The sequence below is a fragment of the Aedes aegypti genome, chromosome 3 (genome assembly GCF_002204515.2).
Source record: "Aedes aegypti strain LVP_AGWG chromosome 3, AaegL5.0 Primary Assembly, whole genome shotgun sequence".
Lineage (NCBI taxonomy): Eukaryota > Metazoa > Arthropoda > Insecta > Diptera > Culicidae > Aedes > Aedes aegypti.
In genome coordinates this window covers 332,769,073-332,784,996 of record NC_035109.1, presented here as the reverse complement: position 1 = coordinate 332,784,996, position 15,924 = coordinate 332,769,073, and the positions used below count along the sequence as shown (strand labels likewise).

At 36.3% G+C, this 15,924-nt stretch overlaps 1 protein-coding gene across 6 annotated transcripts in view; it reads right to left on the bottom strand.

The window, feature by feature from the left end:
• Positions 1-15,924, bottom strand: part of LOC5567222 (single-stranded DNA-binding protein 3) — a 176,423-nt gene that overhangs the window by 55,079 nt on the left and 105,420 nt on the right. For all 6 annotated transcript variants that reach the window (XM_021855253.1, XM_021855252.1, XM_021855250.1 and 3 more), the window contains 2 exons: positions 4,095-4,167; positions 3,872-4,018 (listed from right to left, as the gene is read on the bottom strand). In XM_021855253.1, coding sequence (XP_021710945.1) covers positions 3,872-4,018; positions 4,095-4,167 — 220 coding nt within the window. The remainder of the gene's footprint in view (positions 1-3,871; positions 4,019-4,094; positions 4,168-15,924) is intronic.

Sequence of the window (15,924 nt, the reverse complement as noted above, 5' to 3'; positions counted from 1 at the left end):
GTCAGAAAAGTGAACAAACTTACTTTATCGCTCTTACGTGTTTTGCAGACGAAATTCCACACGTTCCGCTCTTACCCAACTAGATTTTTTACTTTCAGAACGTTCAATTCCGGAATTACAAAACGGCGTAGGTAAGAATTTCAACTTTCGCAACCCAACCGCTACTTTCACCGCTCCGTTGTATGGAGAGACAAAGTGACTTAATCTCGAATAAATACAAAACACTACTTGAGCCGATTTGATTCATCTTAATTCATTTTCTCAAAACCGTATGAGATTTACTTACGTCGAATTCAAAAAGTAATCGAGAAATCATGAATTTGATTTGTGATTTTTTACAAACTTTCTATGGAGTATCTTCAAGAATCCAAAAATCCTTCAGGAATTCCTCCAATTAAAAAAAATCTCTAGCAAATCTTCGAAGAATTTTTCCAATCATCAAATGATATCTGCAGGAAAATGACAAAAACAAATTTCATTTTTTTTTTGAGAAAATTTTGAAAAAATCCACGAAAATCTTAGACAAATCTCTGATGAAGATAATTGAAAAAAATATCAAATCTGTATGTCTTGAAAAATGTCCTTCAAGACTTTTTGATGAAATTCTTTGAAACATTCGGACAGAATGCCTGAGGAAATTTAAGTATGAATGATCGAAGCAATAAATCTAATAACTGCTGTAGTATTATCTGGTATGGAACTTTGAATGAAGTTTTGAAGAATCCATGAAGATTTGGAAACTTGACTTGAAACATTATGTAGCAAAAATTTTGATGACATTTTTCAACATGTAGCCTTTAGAAATTTCTTGAGAACCTGAATGAGAAATTCTTGGAAAAGTTTATAATAGATTTCATCGAACAATTCATCAGAGTAATCGTAGATGATTGAAAAAAAAATCACTGAGAAAATGTCTGGAATAAATAAAAAAAAACGGCGTAGAAATCTTCTTGGAAAAATATAGAAACGATTTTTTTGACCAACTTTAAAATAAACCTTTGTGGAAAAGCTCCTGTAGGATCTGAGGGCAATATCCTAGAAGTGACATCTGGTCAAATCGGTGAAAGAACCAGTGAAAAACATTTGGATGAAATCCTGGGATAATCACTAGGATTTTTTCCGAGTAATCTTTGTGAAAATCACTGGAGGTAGTAGCGTTGAGTGCTCAAGGATTTTTTGAATCGAATTCTACCGAAATTCATCTAAGCATTCCTAAAGGAGTAAAACTGTTCCAGAAGAAATCTCTGGAGAAATTAGTATTGTAATCATTTCTCGTTATCTGAGAAAAATATCATTAAGAACGTGTATAATGGTCGAGTAATAGTCTCTGAAGTTTTCTCTGGAGCTCCAACAATTTTGCACTAAGGACTGTTCATTTTATAAAGTGGACACCTTGTACATGCCATATATTTTTAATTTATGAATGAAATCGCAATCCGTTTTTTGAACATCGTTCGGCTAATAGTGTAGAATGTTGCGATAATGAAACAGTCACTAATTTAATTAAATTTCACACCAATAAGTCACAAAGTTTGGAACGGTCGATTTTAGGAGTTGATAACCAATGATCTTTATAAATTGGCTGGAAAATTCGACAATCTTTATTTTTAAATTTCAAAATATGCTTGTTCTTCGAAAATATCTTTAATCAGAAGCTTTCCAAAAAATATCAAACTATTTTTAGAGCAACAATTTTTAAGATATTTTTTCGAGAAAAATATTTTAAATTTAAATGGAACTGATATGAGTAAAATGTTTAGGTTTAAAGTACGTCCTGACGGAAGAACTAATGTAGTAATAATATGAAACATAACCTTTGCCTGCATAGAGTTGCTTATTTAGTTCCCACGTAATTTTTTAAACACAATAGAAAAACAAATACATTATTCTCGGAAGACCTTCCAAAGCATAATGACAATCACCCAAATTGGGAACACTGCTGTAATGAAATCAAATTTATTTCCTTACATTTTTTTTCTATAATGTGTAGTTCTAAGATTACCTGTCAAAATATTCGGAGAAAAATGATTACAATTTGCTGTATATCATTAAATAAGCGTACATGATTTTAAAAGTATGAGATTTTTCATAAAACGACCATAAAGAGTAAAATTCATATCTAAGAATCTGGTTAAAACTCACGATTTTGCTCTCTAGTATACAAATGCAGATTCCTTAGTAATCTAAGTCATCTTTTAACACGCTTTTTACTTTACTTTTTTGCTGAGAGTAAAAGGATAGTATATAAGAAAATTTGGCCATTAACGATTAATCACTAGAGTTATCTAGTTTTAGAGAATGGTGGAATTTTATTGACTTTTCTTAAGCACAACCATTAGTAGAACAGTGAAGGATACCAACATACAATTTGTTTTTAAACATGAGGATTTTTGTTATGCGAAAAATTATGCTTAACTCTGACGAACAGTGTTTCTTCGGAGTTTTTGGAAAAAACTAATGAATTTTACAACCAAAAGCATTTTGTAAGATTTTGTATTTTCAAAACATTGTATAATAATAGTTGAACGATGCACAGAAAACCGATTACGAATTTATCAATAAATAAAAAAGGTATAGCATAAACAAGGTGTCCACTTGATAAAATGAACAGTCCTTAGGATTCACTGCAAGCACATTAAAGCAAAAAAGTGACTTTTGAGATCATTTGATTAGAATAGAGACTTCAGAGACAAGTTAATAAATTACCATTATCAAGCGATTTGGCACGTATTTGAGATTTTGGCCGACCTTTGTATGAAGGCCCGCCACTGTGGCGCGCTCAAATTATATTTGCTGTTGAGAAATCAGTAGCAAATAGCGAGATCGAAAATGAAAACTTACTGTGTGTAATTAAATCAATTGTAATATATGGTTATGTGAATTCGAACAGAGCAATATGATCGATCAAACCTCAAATATGATCGGCTAGATGTGGACATTTAGGGAAGGGGTAGTTCTTGGTTAAAAATATCCACGCTTGTCCACGAAGAAGGGAGAGGAAGTCCAAAATCAGGGTTCTCGTGCCCAAGTGGTATACGGACGGCCTCCAAGTTGATAGAAAATGAATCATGTATCACTATATTAGCTATTTTCAGACCACACAACTCTTCTGCACCACAAGTTGACAAGTGCATCAAACGCCGACAAAATATTGACCAAACACAGTTCGCAGTGCCATTGTCCCAGTCTCGTCTCGGGAAAACCACAACCACACCGACGACGGAGCATATGACCGCAATTTTGCACCGCACAGCATTCCGGCAAGTGCGAAACGGAAATCGTGTACTGTGCGCTATATTTGGCCTCGTTTCCCACTTTGACGCCGCCGCTGCCGCGTGTCCAACACCGACCGGCCCAAAGCGTATGTGCGTAGATGTAGGTACATTATGTGCTGCCCGCAGTGAGTGGGAATCACGCTCATCATCTACTGAAGCATCACCTTTCCATCTAGGTATCCCACACGGGCACGCACGATGGATGCTAGCAAGTAGTAACAACTTGCGTCTATAGGTGGAGAAATTGGGAAACTGCCATATAGGTTTTAGGTATCAAACAACCACCGGCTGACTACAAGACGGACGGGATCGAGCGCAGCTATTTGGATCACTCAGGTGAAAATCGAAATCTCTACCGTGTTCCGCATTTGGGGCCACTGTACTGTACAGTGAGTGAAGGGTGCCCACACACGTGGTGGGGAACAACACAGATGGTGGAAATCGATGGTCAACTGGCCGATGAGCTACCATTCACCTGTATGATGGACTTATGTGCGTTCGATTTTCAGCTTCACTTAACTTCCTAACATTGGATTCGTTAATCTTAATATCAACTTAAGTGTCTAGCCCCACAAATCTGTCAATCAGGTACTCACATAATCATGAAATGCTTTGGCCTCGGATGAATGCTCGCAGGTGTCCCGTCGTTCCGGTGCCGCACAGTAGAGATCCCAAAACACGCACCACCACGAGTGCAGGAAGCCCGGAGGTTCGCCTAGTGTGATATTCTTCTCCCACCGAATCTGCAAACCAAAAAAAATCCAGAAGTACACACAGTTAGAGAGAGGAATCCAACGGAATTTGTTTCAATAGACGTACCTCCGATAAGAATGTTTGTGCTGCTTTCGATGCTCCTACGTGTAATAAATATTCATATACATAAAGTGCAATTCTGAAAAAAAGAGAAATAAACAATTGTTAGTCATGTTATAGATATGGAAAATATTATAAAATTGATTGATGCTTTCTTTTGACGCTAGGTAATGTGAAAGGTACATTATAAGACGAGCAACAGGTGACAATGTTCTCCACAGGGATATATGTTTCTACAGAGGTTTCCACATAGCTCCTCACAGGAATCACCACATGGGTGTGAACAAAGGTCTCCATAGGGATCCTACCCAAACATTACCGAGAGTCGCTACAGGTAGCTCGATTCATAGATGTCTTCCAATTTGTCCTCTCAATTCTGCAAAACTCTCCACATATTTGCAGTTAGAAATTTCCACCGAAGTTTCCACATGAGTCTTAATAGAGGTCTTTACAAAATTTTCCACAGAGGTTTAAACAAGGTATCAACACAAGTCTCCGATATAGGCTGCACATGTATCTCCATATATTTGTATACGGAGGTCTCTATCACAGTATTCACAGAAGCGAAAGGTAGAAGCACAAACAAAAGTTTTCTTCTTAATAAAAACCTTTTTTTGTGGCATCAGACGAAAATCTGTATGAATTTAAGAGATTTTTTTTTTTATAAATCCAAGAGAGAAAGAATTCAGAAGAGAATTCCTATGGACTCCAAAAAGGGATCCTTATGTAATACATATAAGAGAAATATTCTCATGGATTCTAAAGGAGAAGCTTCGCATTCCAGAGAAGAATGATATATATGAATCCTTATTGATTTTAGTGAGGATTTTGTATTAATTCCAAATTGGAATCCTTTCAGATTCCAGCGAGGAATCTATATGGAGCTTGAGCTTGAGCTTGATTGGCCGCCCGTGGATGCACTCCAGTATCGCCAGATCAGCTGCACTTACACAAGGAACCAACCGAATGACTGCTTGGGACTAACAGGCATCCTCAGTGTATAAGTGCTGGTGATCTTCTATTTTTAGGCAACAATGGCACCTGCCACGTCAGAATGCAGACCAATGAGGGGAAGGGGGAGGAATTGATTATGCATTGAACTGACTCCCATGTAGACCGTATATTCCACTGCATCCACGTCAGTTCATGCGGGAGTGTATGGATTGGGGGAATGGCATGGCAGAGAGGTTTGCTTTTGGGCCCATTCGCAAATTTCATAACGCTGTAGGGGGTGGGTGGGTGTCCTAGTGTTGTTACAGCTCATACAAAATTCGAAAAACATTCATAAAAAATGCGTTATGAGGGGGTGGGTGGGTATCAAAAATGTCCATTTTCGGCGTTATGAAATTTGTGAATATACCCTTTGTGGTTAGCAGACTGCCTATGTATCAGGCGTAAGAAAGGCGTGCGCGTGGAAGTAGGAAGCGTTAGGGAAACGGTTTCTTGTCCGTCTCTGGTTCTAGCGGTTGCTATGAACGAATAGTTTGAGTGTGATATATTTAGAATGGAAGGTAGAAGCAAGTGAGAGATATACAACTACAAAGTACGAGGAAAGGGACGGGCCTGGGATTGAACCCATGACCTTCTGCATATGAAGCAGAAGCGGTAGCCATCAGACCACCAACCCCGTCTTCCAGCGAGGAATCTATATGGATTACAAAAAGTAATCATCATGGATTCGAAAGTGGAATAGTAGCATGAGCATGAGCAAGGGCATCAATATTAATTTCGTAGTTACTTCTCTGTGGAATGGATGCGTAGGGAAACGGTTTATTTCTGTCCGTCTCGGGTTCTATAAAATGCTATGAACTGTGATAGATCAACTGTGATACATTAAGAGTGGTAGATAGAAGCAAGTAAAAGATATAACCAAGCATGGGAAAATTCACTCATTCACCTGAACGCTACCGATAAAGTATCTGCAAAGTATCTGCTGCCACCGAATGTTCAATGGCTGCCGAACGCTACTAGGGTGAGCGCAATCCCGACGAATCGTAAACGATTGAGATAAACCGAAAATGAAAAGATATTTGGAGCGGAGTGAGCTCCTATCCTCTCTTAAATTGGAGACACGAAAGAACGCGTTCGCCATTCGATCACTGAAAGCTTCCTGCGAAATGTACAGATTTTGCGTTCACTGAAACATTTCGCCTTGTGTATTACCGGTCAGTGAACGCTCTTCAGCTCTCTAATACGAATGCCACTCGTGTGGAATCGGAATGTAAAGAATCATTCGCTACAGCAATCGGGTGCCTTCGGCACAAGGAGTCGGTAGTGAATCATTCTGTTGCCGTTTTTGTCTAACTTGTCGCTCGGCGAACAAGAAGAAAGCGCTTTGGAAATTGAAACACTCTGCTTGGTCGGAGAAACGGCAATCTCGCTCTTGACCGCTTGTGGATGTGAGCGAGAGAAATTCAATATTCGAGTGAATGTTTCCCATGCTTGGATATAACTACAAAGTACGATGAAAGGGACGGGCCTGGGGTTGAACCCATGACCTTCTGCTTATGAAGCAGAAGCGGTGGCTATTAGATCACCAACCCCGTCTCATCAGCAAAACATGAATAAATCTAAAACACACAATATTAGGGATTCCTTGCAAATGTTTTTAGAACAATGCTAGCGTTAAGTTCGATATCCATCTTTGATGGCTTAAAATAAAAATGCTCTGAAAAAGGCATAGTTTACACATACTCAAAAAATCAGTAAGCAGAGTTTTCGTGCAAAACATACAGTGAATGATTTTTCCCAAAAAGTTTGGACTCCGAGGGTCTGCAAAATATATAAAAACAATAGTTTATACGAAATTTTACTGGACTAGAAATGTTTTATTGATATTACTCACGAAAATCGAACTTTTTTTAATCTCAACGGAGCAACTTCAAAACATCATTTTTCAGAGTTCCTCCCAGAGTTTTCTGATCAAGTGAAATTTTGGGACACCCTAATCCATATGAATGCCAAGAATGAATTATTTTGATTCCTTTGAAATTCGGAGAGAACTATTTTCCACATGCTAAACTTTCAATAATTCAGAGAAAATTCCATTTTTATTCTTGAAAGATATCTGACCAGAATTAATAGGAGGCACTACTTCCGAAAATCGAAAAAAAAAAATTTAGTTTTCACAGAAGCGTCTTTTTCAATTTCCAAATAATAAAATAAACAATAAACAAAGACCGATTTTTGACGAGTTCTTCGGTAAGACTATATCAAACTGTAGATAAGATTGTACCGATCTGGCGGGGAATTCGTCAAGAGTACGGCTTAACATTCACCACCAGTTAAACAGGATCTAGTTAAACAGAACTACCAAATAATTCAAAATATTATTTTGTCAGAAACTTCTTCACATGGTTTTACAGGTTCTACAAACAATTTTGTTTTGTATTACTTCATCATATTCCTTCGAAACTATTATGAAAGAATTATTTAGAAACCTCCTCACATATTACTACATTGTTTGCGCAATTTTGTTTCCACAGTTTCTCTCAAAATTTCGTTCAAAGATTCTTCGATAATTTTCACCATATTTTTTTCAGATATAATTCAAGTTCTTTTTCAGGAATTTGGCATGTTAAAAAAGTTACTTTCCTTTCATTCCTTATATCTCTATTTTGAGATTTTTTTTAACCCGCTGTCTGTGCAATGGAGTAAACTTGACCCCAAATTCAAATCGTAATAATTTAACGAAAATAAAATCGATTTTTGATTTTTCTGCAATTTTGGAAGGAACATTGAATATAGTGTGACCTTAAAATATGAGAAAATTCAAGGGAGGAGGATCAAAACGGGGAAGGGTTAATGTGAAAAAAAAAAAACGTGAAAATTAAAACTTTGGACGCTTATATCTCAGAAACGTTACGTAGGGTTGTCATGTCTATTATAGTTTAAACCAGCCGACGGTGTTTGGAGAAACCCTGAAGGTCGTAGACACAAAAGTCAATTTGGACAAATGGAGAAGTAAATTTGTGAAAAATAATAGAATCGTTCTGGTGGGCTTTGATCCCACGACTCCCAATACGCTAGACTGGGCGCGTTAACCAACTACAGTCGAAGCGCGTTATAACGACATTGCAAGAGACCGTCGCAATAGAGAAAAGTCGTTATAGAGAATAGATATAACATTGAAACATTTTTCATGGGACCGAAAAATGTCGCTATAGAGAGCTTTTGTCATTATAAAAGTTGTCGTTATAACGAGCTTCGACTGTACGCCACAGAACGGGTAACGGTCTCCTTCAGCTCTCTTAGATGTTCCAATCGACTGTCCTAAGCGTGCCTACGAACAGCAGTGAGATTTTATGTTAAGCGTTGCACTGTTGCCTTGTTTGTACCACACTACTCATAAGCCAACGTTGGCTCATTGAGATGGTTAGTGTTGGTCCGGCTTTCGTTTGTTTCGGTGGCCCCAAAGTTCTTCAAAACTATTCCAGCAGTTTCTGTTTCTGCTGTAATTTCTCTAGGAATATTTTACAAATGTTTCCAGCCATTTTTATTTTGAGATCTTTCTTAATATTTTTTCATTGAACCATCAAATGCATTGTTCTGGAATTTACCTTCAAGGGAAATTAGTGTATTATTCCAAGTATTTCAACAGGAAATATGATCAAAGCAGATACTAAATGTTAATCATGTTTTGAAAACATTTGCAATTTTCTATGGAATTTCTGGAGATTTTTTAAGGACTTAAAGGCATAAAGGATTTCAAGGACAACCACGGAGAACAAAATATAGTGTTCGTAATCATTTTTTCCGGTCAACTTAACTATATTTTAATGTTAATTTGGAGATAACTAAAAATATAGTTGAATTGACAGTGTATTGTTAAACATAACTATACCATATAGTTGTTGACAACTATATTTTTGATTGAATTTACAAACGTCAAACGTCAAAATTGAACTATATTTTAGTTGACTCAAAGTGAATTTTATTGAGTTTACAATATTTTGCAATGTTTACTCAGCATTTTGTTCTGCTTTATCAACATATCTGAAAAGATTCGGTGCTGCTTTATCGATCAAAAAAAACATTGCAAAAATGAAAACAAAGGGCGAGTCGACAAACTTGATATGTGGTCTCCTGCGTGAGAGGTGGTCATCTTAGCACCTACACTATTCCTTGCAAGTTAGAAGTAAGTAGATTTGTGAGCATGACTTGAAGTCTAGGGAGGTGAATGTTTCCGAATAGTGTTAATGATCAAAATTATAATTGTTATAAGTACAAGTGGATAGCTCAATCAAAGAAGTGTGTGTATTTGATTTGACGTTAATTTAGTGTTGACGCAAGTTAATTTTATTTCGAAACAACTATTTGTGCGTAAGTAAAAGTAATTGACAGGATTGTAATCTTAACATACAGAAATTCTTCTGCGTGACATCAGTATAAATTTAACATAGAATTCCTAAACGATTTTTTTTGTATGGTATTCAGTTGGAGCTGCCTGACAGCTTAACTTGTCAAGGCTGAACCCTCGGTCTGGCTTTTGCCAAGTTTCCCCTCTACCAGGACCAATACTCAGACGGACTAGGCAATGGTGCCCACATGAACACTGCTTTTTATTAGTATTGTGACGTGGTAGTTTTTGAAAAATACCCATATTTCCTTGCTTCTAAGAAAAGGAAGCATTGTAAAAATCAGCAGCTCCATCAGAATTTGTTTGAAATAGTAGTGTAGTAGTGTCATTACTAATACTGTCTAGTCGAAATGGTTTTGAATAATTTGTCATTCAAGTGCTATTCTGATTACTTCTGTCTTTTACGTAAGATTAGAGTCTTAAATGTCGATTGTCGTCAAGTCTTAACAAAATTAGGCTGTATAGTAGTAGTTCTAGTTAATTTCAGCGTCTTACTTTCCATAGTCATTTTTATAGTGAATATTTAAGAGTAAATTTACCTTAGGCTTCTTTTACAGTCTCCTACAAGATTCACTTTTCGGTGGCAAATGCAATGCTTAACAACGCTTACTTTCTACTTGTAAATTTTGCGAAAATGAAGCTGGAATTAGATTATTTATACCGCTGTTACAAAAGAGGTATTTCTTATTATGTCAATGTAAAAACCATATTAAAATAAGATTGTTGCCACTTATTTCTACTCAGTGAATCTACTAGTCATTTTCCTAAGAGTTCCTAAGTATTCCCTACGTCGTATATGATAACGATGTATCTAGCTAGCTAATAGTAAGAGTGGCTACGGATCATTCTGGTTAGCAAAAGGCAAACTGAACGTCACCAATAGTATTAATGTCCACTTCGAATAGATTAATTATTTGAAATGGGCATCAATTCTATAGATGACGCAGAATGTCCGTTGGATCACATCCGAGATATTATTGTGTCTATGCCATATGAATTCTCGATTACTTTTTCAAATCGACGTAAGTAACTTAAATACGGTTTTGAGAAAATTAATTCAGAAGAATCACAACCTGTCTTCTAAAACTGTTTTAAAATGAATCACTTTTTTAACATTTTTTCGACGTGTACATTTCTTAAATTTTGCATACAATGAGCTCGCGTTAAAAAACTATGGAGTTCCTATTATTTCTCACAAGAATTTTATGACAAAATTATAAGCCGTTTTATTCAGTTACCTGCGACGTTTTTCTACCAGTGTAAAATCGACTAAAGTAGTGTTTTGTTTTGATTCGGGGTTAAGTCACTTTGTCTCTCCATACAGCGGGCCGGCGAAAGTAGTGGTTAGGTTGCGAAAGTTGAAAATCTTACTTTCGTCGTTTTGTAAATCCGGAAATTAAACGTTCCAAAAGTGAAAAATCGAGTTGGTTCAGAGCGTTGCGCGTAGAATTTCGTCTGCGAAACACACAGGATCGATAAAGCAAGTTTGTATACTTTTTCACTTGAGTCTATATGAATACGTTTTCGAGTTATGACGCAGCTTTAAGCAAAAAATGCCAAAATGTGATACCACCACTACAGGGTACGCCTTTGGTTTCCATCATATGGGCTAATGGATTATGCCCTCTCATCGCGGCAAGGTCGCATAATCAAGGGGAGGGAATTCCTAAACGAATTTCATGGAGAAATGTTGTTTTATTGTCTCTAGAAATATCTGGTGCATTGTTTGAGTTGGATTGAATTTCCAACTGATATGTCTCACGCGACATTTGACAAAACTATGCCATTTTTTTGTGATGAAATTTCTGAGCAATTTCTTGTTGCATGCTTTGGAAAAAAGTCTAGGGAAAATTCAACTCTAAGAGTTCCAGATGGGTGGACCAAATTACAATTCTAGGAAAACACCAGCAAATTATTTAAGAAATTATTTTTGGAGGTAACATGAAGAATTCAATTCTGTTGAAGTTTATATAAAATGTGTCTTCTTTAGAAGCTCTACCTGATATTTCTGCAATAATAACATCTAAATTGAAAAAGTCAGTTATTACTTCTGTCAAGAAATTGGGAGTTGTTACTAGAGATTCTCGGCTAAGAACAAAGGATATTTTAAGACGTATCCACAGGAGAAATTCATTCAAATAATTGAGATATATTTTGGATTCATTGTAAACTTTTTGAAACAACTTTCTGCATTTTTTAAAGCGGTTTTTCTTAAACAATTTTCTGAAAAACGTTTAAAATGATTTTTACAGGATTGTTCGTCAACAATTATTGATTTCTTTGACTAATTACATAGAAACTTAGGAGACATTTCTGATGCACATTTTGCTGGACATTTTAATGAAATTTGTGAAGATATTATTACAATACAGTATAATTTCTGTTAGAATATCTGGTGAACTTCCCTGAGAAAATTTCTATACAGACTTTTCAGTGGATTTGAAAAAATACTCCCAGATATATAGTCTCAATAAATTTCTGGAACAATTTCTCCAAAATTTAGGAAATGGCGTTTATGGGATTTGCGAACATTTCTGAGAAAATCCCGGAGCAGAATTATATGAAAATGGAGCTGAAGGAAATGTTGATCCCCTTGTGGAACTTCAAGTGAAAGTTGTCACTCCAGGTCGAACTTTTCGTAGATTTTTGCAAAGTTCCGAGAGATGCTGTAATCAAAAATAAACAAAGAGTTGTTTGTGGCTAATGAGATATCCATAAAATGCAGTTATTGGCAGTATTTAGAGGATTTCTCCAATAACTTTTTGAATAAAATTTTGACGATTTTTCCCATGGTTAATAAACAGAAATCAATGAACTTTTGAAGAAATCGTTACATTTTTTTTTTGGGAATGCAGGACTATTTCTGCTGAAAGTCTAGAACAAATTTATGGAAAGATTAAGAATTAATTACTGGTGAAAGTTTCAAAAATGCTTCACAATTAAAATTTAAGGAGAAATTTTAAAAAACTTTCATAAGAATAATTAACTTATTACGCGTAGTAAAGATGGATAAATTATGGGTGAAATTGTGAAAAACACCATGTACTAGACTGGGATTCAAACCCAGCATTCTTATATACTAGACGAGCGCTTTAGCAACTAAGCTACCGAGCTACTTTATTATTATTCAATATCCATGCGGATTGGATTACCGAACATCTCAATATATGTGTCAATATTTCATGAGATGATGCGATATGAAAAAGAAAATATTATTTGTATTGAACAATTACTTTTTTCATGAAAAAAAATCTGTGGGGTGGGTTCGGTGTAACCTGATCACCCTGCCCTCCCTGCCCTCTGTTCATATGCCAATGAATTTGTCAGGAAGCTTTTGAAAGCCTCTAAGAACACCTTCAGAATTATTTGTTGGAACTCCTTTAAAGTTTCGAAGGTGCTGTAAGAAAAAGTTTTCAAATAAATGCAAGAAATCTTTCAACAATTTTAGCGAAAACATCTTCATTCGCGATATTGAAAAAAATATAAAGTTGACTGCGCTTGTCAGAATCAATATAATCAATACTTCCGAAGGCCTTCCTTAACCGAGTGGTTAGCGTCCGCGGCTACAAAGCAAAGCCATGCTGAAGGTGTTTGGGTTCGATTCCCGGTCGGTCCAGGATCTTTTCGTAAAGGAAATTTCCATGACTTCCCTGGGTATCGTACATGTACATGTCATACGATATACGAATGCGAAAATGGCAACTCAGGAAAAGAAAGCTCTCAGTTAATAACTGTGGAAGTGCTCATAAGAACACTAAGCTGAGAAGCAGGCTCTATACCAGTGGGGACGTAATGCCAAGAAGAAGAAGAACTTTTAAGGATGTCAAAGAAACTTCCGGATATAAGCGGTGGTCTAAACGTGATTTATGCTTGATTAGCAGAGGTGGGATCTTTCACATAAAGACTTTTCGCGTAGTCGAAAGATTCCTGTCCTGAATGCTACTGAATCGTAATCTGGAATTCTTAAGATAATTCATACTAGTTAGAGTCACGTTCCTAAATGTAATAATTGGTCTTGTTTTAGCATGATTAGAATGTCTGTCCAAGTACATGAATACGTCTGAGTGCTATCCTAATATGACTATTAGGCAGGGAGCCGGTTATATGAAAAATTTAGATTCTCGCTCCAGTCCACTTTTTGGATTGCATTTAGGTCCAATAACAACTGTGCAAAATCTCAGCCCGATCGGAGAAACTATATTTTAGCGCCAGCCGTTGAAAGTTTGTATGGGAATTACTATGGGAAAACTCAACTTTGCAAATAAAAATCGCCAGAGTTCGCCCATTGGCTTCTATAAAAATTCTGAACACATATCTTGATAGGTATTTCTACGATGAACAACATTGCCGAAGACCGCAAAGCAATCCGATGATTGTGAAAAAAGTTCTTAAGCATAGAATATTCTGAAATTTTGCCCGATTTTGTTATTATTGTTATTCCTTTACGTGTTAATCAACGTCGCCTTACCAATAGGTTTTCATTGAATAACTTTTTTCACAAGTGTCGGTTTGCTTTGCGGTCTTCGGCAATGTTGTTCATCGTAGAAATATCTATCAAGATATGTGGTCAGAATTTTTATAGAGGCCGATGGGCGACCTCTGGCGATTTTTCTTTGCAAAAGTAAGTTTTCCCATAGTAAATCCCATACAAACTTTAAACGGCTGGCGCTAAAATATAGTTTCTCCGATCGGGCTGAAATTTTGCATAGTTGCTATGGGACCTAAATGCAATCCAAAAAGTCGACTGGAGCGAGAATCTGAATTTTGTCCCACACTAATGACTATCTTTAAATGAAGTTTTCCGAATAAAGTTCTGGATCTCGAACAACCCCGATGCCCTACTGATAAAATTCGATGACGATGATAAACATCGCCATCAATGCCATTGATTCAATCCAAACATTTCTCTCTCACTTACACTTGAAGCAGCACATTGGTCAAGACCGTCAAGCGTTGCTTGTAATGATAAAAATGATACCCCAATGATAGTCATCATCATCATCATTGGCCATTTCACTCATACAAACAGATTGACATTGGTAGTGTGAGTGGGCAGCCATCGATAAATTGATTAAACATTTGATGCTGATACATACAGTTTGCTCCCGAATAGTGCAATTTTAAAGGCTTGAAACAATGATTATATCCTTTTATATACAGAAAACGTAAGCTTTGAATAAGAAAATGTGACGTTTCAATCAAATACTGCATAACAACCTTACATTTATTATATAGGTATCGATATTATAAAATTATTTTACAATTAATATTATGAAGAATTGTAATGAAATATTGCAGTCGCTGATTGGGTGTCAATTTTTAAATTTCCCCTTTTCTATGTTTACTATTCCATAAAACTTTTAGTTGATTAGTAATATCACTGTTTTCGTTTAGCTGTACCAGTAAGTTTTATTGTCATTCATAATTGACGATATATTTTCATTCTTTAAAATAATTCTTTAACTGGAAATAAATTCGTTAAACACTTTCAAAAATTCATATTACTTGTTGCATCAAATAAAGCCAAAATTCACCAATAAAACATTTGAACATAGCCAAGCTCGTTCCGTCAGTGTATACCTTGCAAAACATCTAATTCAAACATCCACTAGGTATATCCCAGCCTAAAATATGATTCTGTCGCACAACCACAATTCTCCTGTAATAGTATGTATGTAGCGCAGCATAATCTACAAGCAAAAACTGCTTCAACACTAGCACAGAATCCTTGTACCTGTGGTATTACCGTTCCCGAACAGCAACAAAAACAAATCCCACTGCTGCTGATGATCAACGTTTATGTTCTAAGTGGTGGAGTTTAGAAGAGGGAAACTACAACCCACAACCACCACCAGAGCAAGTCGGCTTTGGCACGCGATGAGCAGTCATACATAAATTATGAGCTCAATGATAGGAAGGTGTCTCTACTTATTTCTCCCTCACAGGATATGTAGTGCCAATTTTTTTATTTCCATACACTATCTTATGCATAAGTCGACAACAAGAGTTCTTACCATAGTCACAAGCATGCTACATAAATGTTTGTGAGCATATATACGTAATGACTCTAGTGGGTTTTGATGACTGTTGAATAATATTTATTCGGTGTGGACAAGCATTGCATTCTTGTGAAACACTCCACGGAAATCAATAGCTAGCAGTCAGTGGCTTAAGGGGACACGGGAGACCGTGTTATTTTCCCTATCTTTCGTCTCACTCTAACAATAATCATCAAAACTTTGTGGAAGCAAATCTCGAGTTTTAGTGAACCGATGAAGCTGAAAATTTATCGGGTTGTGCACTACATATATAGAATCAAAAATGGATAAATTATTCCAAAGTTGTGATTCCGTGTGGGCTGAAATGCATTCCACACATACCGGGCCGATTTTATTCGAATGTATTCGTGGCAACCATCATCGACAGTGGGATTTGTTCGTCCTGCTTCTGCTGAAAACGGGGAGAACATAGCGAAAC